Genomic DNA, 9,016 nt, shown 5'->3' with positions numbered 1-9,016 from the left:
GAGATGGGGGCTATAGATGAGATATCCTTCCCTCTTCTCTTCTGTGGGTGTGTTTCGTTTTTGCTGCCCCTCCCCAGCCCCCCCAGCAGGGATGGAGCCAGTGGAAAGGCTGCTGTGGGGGTTTGGCTGCGCTGCTTTGCTAACGGGAGGTGAGCAGGGAAGGGCATTGCTGTGTGGTCCCTGCATCTGGCAGGAGGATTTAGGAGAAGCGAATGGGCTGGGAACGTATCCGTACCTGCCACGTGGCTCCTCTCCCACCGGTGAGTCTGCTGAATGAAATGTGTTCAATTAGCAGCCATGGGGGATTGAGGAAACAGGATTAGTCAGGTTCTGGCTGTGTCCCAGGGGCCAGTGAGTCACCCCACCTTTCCCTTCTCCCCACCCTGCAGCCTCTGTCTGTGTGCTCCGTCACGGCTGAAGTTTTCTCCTGGGCAGGTTTAGCTGTGCAGAGACTTCAGGTGGAGAAGGGTGTCCAGGGAAGGGTGTCACCAGCTGGGCTCCAGGGACCTCAGCTCCAGGGGTGGCTCGGCAGAGCTGTGACTGGGAGAAGGCAGGAGTTTATTTTGCTGCCTGTGGGGACGCAGGGAGGTGGAGAGTGGAATAGAGGTAACTGAGAAAGGTGAGCCAGGGACTGAATCCTGCCATGACCGGGCAAGGATGGCTTTGTCACTAGCAGGGAAAGTAGGAGTAAAAGTAACTGGACCATCTGCCCTTTTGTGGGAGTTCATCAAGAGCAGAGCTGTGACATGTGGCTTCACTCGCACCTCTGAGGACAATGAGGGGAAGAGGAGGGGCTGGAGAGTGAACCCATCTGTCACCCTGCTGTCTGACAAGGCAGCTCACAAACACATGGGATAAGTGCTGGCAAAATGAGCAGAGGAAATTTGTCTCCTCGAGCGTAGTAGGCTGTTGATCTGAAAGAACAGATTGAATAGTTTTTCTATCACCCTTTGGTTCTGGGAGTGTTTTTCCCCTGGTTTTTCAGCTGGATTTCCCTTTGATTTCTCTCAGACAAGATAGAAAGTGGGCTGTGTACGGCAAGCAGGACTGCTGGGAAATGAGCTGCCTTATCTCTGTGCCCTTCTCACGTCACCTCTCGGGCAGCCCTCGCAGCTCTCCAGGCTCCTTATCCCTGCATGAGTAGCTGTGCCCTTCCCTACTTTGCAATTCCCTTTATTCAGGCTCTGCCGTTGGTAACCAAGGCACTGAGACAGGAGATCCCATAATAAATACAAAGAGCAGAGAGACAAAGAGGTAAAGCTGAACACAAACCAGAATGTCAATGGACTCGCTGACTGAACAAAGCCAGCTCTGAAAAAGTTGGAAAAGGTATAGGATGTTTGGAGTAGGTCACACCAAGGTGCACAGACACTGTTTAGCTCCTGAAAGGCCTTGCCTTATCCTCTAGGTAGGGTGACACCTCTGAAGGCATTTGATCAATAGGTTTGCTTCTAAGAAGAGGCTTTTGTTCGTCTTGCCCTGTGCTTTGGGGTGATTTTGGGAAGCTGACAAAAGTTTTATGTTGGCTGTGTTCTTTGCTAGTTTGCTTCCTGTCTGTGCCTCTCTTCCCAGCCTCTCCATACACACACAGGCATCCTCATCCTTGTCTTCCCAAGGAGTATTTGTCACGCTTTTATGGATGTACATGGAAAGGGAAGGACCCCACAGTCAGTGTTTAAATATTTGGACAAGGAAGCCCCTTCAGGACAGGCAGGAGGAACATGAGGGAATGGAAACCGTGAGCTTTTACAGGGTGGTGGGAAGGGGCAAATGCTTCTGCTGGGACACTGGCTATATGGGAAACCCTGTCCCTGGTGTCGGGACCAGTCTCTCCAGTATGGCTTTCCACCTCACACAGATGAGATCTACAGGGCTTCAAGCTGGGAAGGTGCCCATGTTGTGGTTGGTGTTGGACTGGTGTGTTGACTTCAGTGTGATGAGATCTGGGAAAGGTCTGCCCCACAAAACCCCTTTGGAGTGCTGCACCAGCTGGTGCTGGGGTGGTCTCCCTTCTTGGTTGGCCCACTTGCCCCTGTGGTTTTTAGCACATGGCTTGGCCACACTGGGCCAGATTGACTCACTTCAGATGAGAACAGACTCATTCAACCATAAACAGCTTTACTGTGTAAGCAAGATAATATCTTCAATACACTGCTCTCCAAGAGAGCCCCGATAGCTCAGTCTGTTTTCACTTCTCATACTTTCCTTACGGCTGGCACTAGAGGAAGAAACACCCACCCAGTCATTACCACCTCCTTTCCCAGAAAAGTGTGCCAGTTCTTTCCTTCTCTGCCTCATGGGAGAAAGGTAGCACAATAGCTTCCCTTGTCCCGAGGGCAAGTCTGGCTGGCACAGCACACATCCTCCTCGACCTTCGCTCCATCCGAGCCCTTCAGGGAGAGTACTGGCCAAAGAGCAAAGCAGCTCCATGAAAAACAGCAGGTGAAAATTCCTGGCAGTTAAAACGGGGCAAAGATTTTCGAGCCATAAAGCTTGAAAGCTCCACAGGTGTCTGGCTTTGTTGGTCAGGGAAACGCAGGCGGAAAATCCATGAGATACCCTCAGTCACGGTGTGGATGGGCTGGTTTTGACAGAGCCTGGAAGAAAATACAGAGACCCTGTCCTGAGGTTTGTTCAATGACTCAGAAAGCAACGTGCTGCATCTGATGGTGTCAAAGGTGCTGCACACCTGACTGCTTTGATCGCCAGAGGTGAGCGAATGGCTGTGTGCTCTCTACAGGGTGTAGGTTGAAGTACTGGCTGTACTTAAATACGCTGACAAGTGTGGTGTGGGTGCATTAGGTGCACCTGTAAGTGTGTGTGGCTTAGGACATCCTGTGCAGGTGACACGATTTTGCTTTGGAGCTGAGTAAGGGTGAAATTCTGTTCTGGGCATATCGTGGGTGGCTGGTGGCGTGAAACCGTAAGCGTGGTATAACAAATTCCTTTGGATTGTTTGATGGTTTTAGTTCTTTAAATTAAATCCATCGACAGTAACCAGTCCCTCCATGTCTGACAAAGTGTTGAACAATGCCTGCGTGGTCCCTGTGGAGCCTGGCACAGGCTGTCGGTGTAATCCCTGCTTTGAGCTGATCTCTGCTGTCTTTTCTCTACTTTATAATGAGCAGAGTTATTTCCTAACCTCCAACTGTTAAAGCCGCATATACAACACGCAGACATTTAATTTTCCCTCTTTTAACTTTGTGTAAAGCATTTGTTATTTTTGAGGAAGCTGCATAAGCAACTCTGCTTCCCCTGAGCTGCTTTTCCACAGCTTCTTGCTCCACAGATCTCTGCACATTGTGATTTTTAGTCCTGTTTAAAACCCTCTGCCGGGGGTTCCCCAATGGCCATGCAGACTGTGAGGCACAAGAGCAACATGAAGAACTAGCACTGTGAAAATCTGCTCATTGGCATGAAAAGCCACAACGCTGGTGTCAGCAGCAGTAGTTTTGAGAATTCTTTGCAGTCCCTTGAAGCAGTGTGATTATTATGTGTCTGATTTTGCTTGAAATATTTAGGATTAGCATCAAAATGAGCCAGTTCTTGAAATGTTTTGGTTGCCAAACAATACAGTGCATTGGAGGCAGACGGGGCCAGACTGAAAGGCCAAGCAACAGGGCTGGGTGAGACTTCTGTCCCCAGGATCTCTCTGCTATGTGCTTCTAGGACATCAGCACAGCCAGCAAAGTCTGCAGACTACTTATAAAAAAAAATAAATATGGTATTGTGGTTCAAAGGTTCAAGTTTTGAATGAAGAAGCTCTATGTTGACAAGCTGCTTAGGAAGCCTGGTCGGGCCAAGAGGTGAGGAATTGTTGGGCAATGTTGATAGAGGTTTTACTCTTCCAGGGTGAATATTCCCCCTGGAAATCCACTTGTTGTCCTTACTCTCTTTTCCATTCATCCTCTCTGGGGGCCCAGTGGTGGCAGAGTCCTCCTGTCCAGGATGAAAAGCAGCAGCATAGAACATCTCATAGGCTGGGAGCAGAACAGGAGCAGAGCAGTGGAAGAGAGGCACCTGGACTTTTGGAGCTGGAAGTTTGTAGTCCACAGGCTTCTCTAAGACCTGCCTGCAGCTGCTGCTCCTCCATCAACTCACAGATCCAAAGGCTTTCTGCTGCCCTCCCTTCAGAGTGCCCTAGTGAACAGCTACAGTCACTGGCAGCGAGCGTGGGGAGAAGTCCTCCAGAAACTGAGTCTGCTGGGTGGATTCTGGCGCCAGCTTCAGGCACACACTGGCCTCTGTCATGCTGTTGTTGTTGGCAGAGCTGCTGTTGCGACAGGGCTCTTTGGCAGGGCGAATGGCCACCAGGAACTGGCGCTTGAAGGTCTCGCTGAGGGCGATGTAGAGGAAGGGGTTGAGGCAGCTGTTGGCGTAGCCCAAGCTAATGGCAAAGTTGTAGGCATAAAAGAAGGCCATGGATGGGGTGTCGATGCCCAGGTGAACCAGCTGGAGGATGTAGAAGGGAGCCCAGCAAATAAAGAAGGCAGAACAGATGGCGACTGCCATGCGGGTGACCTTCTTCGTACGCACCCGGAGACTCCTCTGGGGCAGCGGCACCACGGTGGTGGCCATGTGCTGGAGGATCTTAAAATAGACCACGCAGATGATGACCAAGGGCACAGCAAAGGCCAGCATGAACTGGTAGAGGGTGAACCAGTAGATGTCGGTCTCTGGGTTGGGCAGCAGGAGAGCACAGCGCACAGTCCCGTCCTCCAGGGGCATGAGGCCTGCGTACATCCACACGGGAATGATGGTCAGGAAGGACAGGAGCCACACCAGGCAGATGACGAGAGCCGCAACACACGGCGTCCGAACGTAGGTGGATTTGAGGGGGTGGACGGTGGCCAGGTAACGGTCCAGTGTCATCACTGTGAGGATGTTGGTGCTGGTGATCTGGCTGTTTGTGTCCAGGGCGGTGATGATGGTGCACAGGGGAGCTCCAAAGTACCACGAGCCGTTGCCTAAGAGCTGGTGGATGAGAAAGGGCATGCCCAAGAGGAAGAGGAGGTCCACGATGGAGAGGTTGAAGATGAAAATATCAGGCACGGTCTGTTTGCATCTCAGCTTCTTCTTCTTGACGATAGTGTAGATCACAATGAGGTTCCCCACGATGCCCAGGAAGCAGATGATGCTGAAGAGACTGGGCATGATCACATTGGTGTGTGGTGCTGGCTTCTCTGCTACTGCCAGAACAAAGCAAGGCAGTGAGTGCAACCCAGAGATAACCTCTTTACAACTCTGTGTGCTTGTCCTGTCCTGCAGATGGACCCATCCCCATGAAAGACATAGCTTGGGATGATTTTTAATACCCTTTGTAGCACTTGGAGAGGCTGCACTGGGGATTTGGCACTTCCTTCTCTGCCTCAGTGTATGCAGTACGCCACCCAAACCTAGCCATGTGTAGGCATCTTTCCTCAGCTCTCCTGATGTGCTTCTGTCCTGCTCTGCAACTCCCCAGCCCTTTTTTGAAGGACTAACCTCTGGCTGGCATGTCTCTGTATTCACCAGCACCTGACAGAGTTGAGAGTAACTTTTATTCCATGGAGTGAAGTGTTTTTAGCTGTTTTTGAGGGGAGTGGGTGAGGCAGCTGGTGCTTCACACAGTGGAGAAGTAAAACCTTTCTGTGGGTGCCAAAATCTGGATAAAGTCAATGCTCAAGCTGCTGTCAGAAAGCTTCAGTTCATCTGTTGGGTAGTTTATCTGTTGTATGGTATGAGACACAGAGTTCATTGACCATGCAGGCAGACAGCTCATGCTCATCTGTATCATGAGATCTAGGACTGTGCCCTGGCTGTCCCCCGTTCTCTTGTCAAGGTCAGGCCAGAGAACGTTCTCCTTTCCGTCTTCCTTCCCTGCCTCTCTCCCTTTCTCTAGTTTCTTTCCTACAAAGAAATCCAAGTGTGTGGCCACACATTGGAAGTGTGTTTCAGAGGGGCCCTTCAACAGGGATTGTCCTAGGAGAAAAACAGCTTAAAGCTGCTCTCTTTGAGTTCTGGATGTGGGTGGATTTCCAAGGCAAAATTCTTGCCTGATAACACTTAGCTTATCCATGCCAATGCTTGACTGTCCCTCTTTGGGGTGAGAGGCCCAAACATAACCAAATTCACATTGGCCTTGTCCCTCACCTGGCTGTAAAATCACATTTCGAAGCCACAAGCTCTTGGGCATGGGAGGTGGTGTCGAAGTGATGGTGGCGCTCTCTGTTCTGCAGGGTTCCCGTGTGCTGGAGTCTAAAATAGCCCTTCTTAGCTGAGGAAAATCTCATTTCATCTCATTACTCCTCTCCTATGGGACCTGGCGGGGTTTTTTCTAGGAAAAGGTTTTGTGTGAGTTATTTATGTGGCTGTTACAAGGACTGTGTGTGACAGCCCTGCAGCCTAGGCTGCCTTTCACTGAATTGCAGATGATTCAATGTGCTGTTAATTGGAAATGCTTTCAGTCGCTGAGCAATTGGATCCCCTTAGCAGCAGAAGAGGGGAAGCCTCCTCCAACAGAACCTAGGGAAATCTTGAAAATGAGATTAAGTGAAATAACAGATACTTACAGGTGTGGTCTTTGCCAAAGCGGTGTCTGTGTGCTGAAGTGGTACTTGCTGACTTCGACCTCTCAAATTCTTGAGTACAAACTTCTCCACATTTACTTCGGTGTGACAGAGAAGTTTGATGGAGTTGGCAAGATAGCTGGGGCTACACTGCTGGCCTGTGGCTGGAAATGTGTGTGCTGTATTTCAGTGCTCTTAAAAGTGGGCCATGATGAGCTGCCACTGGCTCAGTCCTTCTGGCATTAGGAAGCAGCCAGCTTAGGCGTGAACAAGTCCAAGGCCAATGACAGAACACAGTAAAGCAGTTGCTGCACCATTTTATTGGGAAGCCTCTCTGCAGGTGTCAGAAAGCAGCCAGTGAGGCACAGGAGAACTGGCCGGGGTCTGAAGGTGGAAGTCAGGCTTAGCTGATGACATAGCCTTGTCCAGACCATGTGTGGGGGTTTAAGTGGTTCCTGTTCCTCCTGGTGACTCATTAATGCAAGGAAATGTCCCCTGTTATGATTTTTAGTAGAAAACCTACGGCCATCAGCACCCTGTTGAAACCTGACACTCTCGAGCATCCAACCTGTGCATCCCTTGAGCATCCAAACAGATCTCACACCTCCTCAATGCTGAAGGTGATGACTCTGGTCCTGCTGTTCTGCATGTAGCTGTATGAGTTCTGATCTCCTTTCTTTTAACCACAAACTTTATGAGTGTGGTGGGAAAGGACTGTTTGAGTGAAACACAAATGGCACATGGTTAGCTGGAAATTGGGACAAAATGTCTTTTTCCTGCCGTATAATCGATACAGTGCTCATGGTGACTCCGTAACATTTGGGATGAGCTTGGCTGGCCTCAAAGCAGGATGTGTGCATGGCCAGAGGCTTTGTGTGAGAGGTGGCCTGTGCAGTGCTGTGGCATCTGTCCTGCTGATGGTGTCTGTACAAGCAGGGCTTTCAAGAATTATCAGCTGCGCTAATTTGAAGCTGTAGTTCATATGTGTTTTATAGGCTGGTGTCAGAAGAGCACAACTATCAAATGCTCAAAAGTTCTCTCTGTTCTAAAGTCTCTTTCATCTTGAGACATCATTGAATCTGAATTTTCAGTGCTGCTTTTGTGCATATCCAAGTGAATATATTTTGTATTGAAGCAGCTACTTCAGGCATTGATTTGTCCTTGCTGTGGCTGCCCTGATAGCTTTTCTTAAAGTCCCAAAGTGGCTGCACGATGTGAACTGAATGAGGGCTGGGCTAATTTTTTTTTTTCTCTAAGGTGGTTGTAGTTCTAAGCCATGCCCTGATACGTAAGAGACTTCGTCTTCACTGCATTTCAGAAGGAAGTACCTAAGGCACATTTTTGGTTTCTAAAGGACTCTGCTGGTGCAGAGTCAAAGACCACGTATAAACCACCCTCTGCTGAAGAGTTTCACTAACTTTCACCACTGACAACCGGCCTGCCTGACCCTAAACTATCGATTTGAAAGCAGGGCAGCGTGGAGAAAACGGGAGACTGGCGAGGATCTCTGCATCCCTCTCCAGCCCTATCTCATCTTCTCTTCGCTTCCCTCCCTGTCTAGCCGGGCTGGTTCCTCCCTTCCCAGCAGCCAGGACCTGCGGGCTGCTGGAGTTCTGCTGCCTGGCAGCCAACAGGTAGCGGCTGGCTCCGAGCCGCCGTGGCCAGCGGCGGGGCCGGGCTCTGTCCGAGCGCTGTGCGGTGCCCGAGAGGGTCCCGCACCCCGGGGGCCTCAGCCCGTCCCGCCCGGCGCTGTCCGCCCGCGGGTGCTGAAGGCGGCACGGCCAGGGTGGGGTGCGGGGGGTCCCCGCCTCAGCCCCCCATCATCCCCCTCCTCCATCGCCCCCAGCCCCGCTGAGCGCCCGGCCCGCGCAGCCCCGCTCACCTGAGCCGTTCCGAGCCTCCGGCGCCGAGAAGTTGCGGGAAGAGTTGCCGGGGGCCATGGCAGCGAGTGCCGGCAGCAGGGACGGAAAAAGTTGGGCAAGTTGCCTCGGCGGCTCCGCGGTGGGATGGGATGGGCTGGGCCCCCGCGCTTTCCCGGCGGGATGCGGGAGGAAGGAGCGCTCCCGCAGCCGGCGAGCAGCGGCTGAGCCCCGGCTGCGCTCGGTTCCGCTGCCGCCCCGCCGAGCCCGGAGCAAGTTCTGACATCAAGAGCAGCTGACTCGGGCAGACACGCCGGGGGCGAGCATCCCTCGCCGCCGCCGGTGGGAGGGGATGGAGCGGGGCCGACGGGGGGCTGGGCAGTGCCCCTTCACATCGCAGCCCGAGGGGATGGCTGGATCTGCGCCCTCCCGGTCACAGCCAGCCTGCGCTCGCCGGCGTCGGGAGGAGTATCAGATTTTTGCCTTTTAGGTAGCTCTGATCTGCCTTCGGTGTGTATCTTTCTCTCTTTACAGACACATGCACTTTTCATCCCCGAGTCACAGGCACAGCCCCGGTGGGGCTGAGGAATGTAAAGGAAGCAAATTACC

General features: G+C 52.0%; 1 protein-coding gene across 2 annotated transcripts; it reads right to left on the bottom strand.

Annotated features, from left to right (window-relative positions):
* Positions 1-2,101: 2,101 nt before the first annotated feature.
* Positions 2,102-8,789, bottom strand: LOC121666686 (melanin-concentrating hormone receptor 1-like). 2 transcript variants are annotated; one of them, XM_042032534.1, is made up of 2 exons: positions 8,431-8,789; positions 2,102-5,189 (listed from the first exon to the last, which is right to left on the bottom strand). In XM_042032534.1, the coding sequence occupies exons 1-2, from the start codon at positions 8,486-8,488 to the stop codon at positions 4,141-4,143; spliced, it is 1,107 nt and encodes a 368-aa protein (XP_041888468.1). In that variant the 5' UTR covers positions 8,489-8,789; the 3' UTR covers positions 2,102-4,140. The 2 variants fall into 2 exon arrangements, with proteins under 2 accessions (XP_041888468.1, XP_041888469.1); XM_042032535.1 differs by having other exon boundaries at positions 2,102-5,186.
* Between the last annotated feature and the right edge of the window lie 227 nt (positions 8,790-9,016).

The sequence above is a fragment of the Corvus kubaryi genome, unplaced genomic scaffold (assembly GCF_017639235.1).
Source record: "Corvus kubaryi isolate FWS band 111438036 unplaced genomic scaffold, C.kubaryi_AGA036_p1.0 37353, whole genome shotgun sequence".
Classification (NCBI taxonomy): Eukaryota; Metazoa; Chordata; class Aves; order Passeriformes; family Corvidae; genus Corvus; species Corvus kubaryi.
This window is presented reverse-complemented; position numbering and strand designations above follow the sequence as displayed.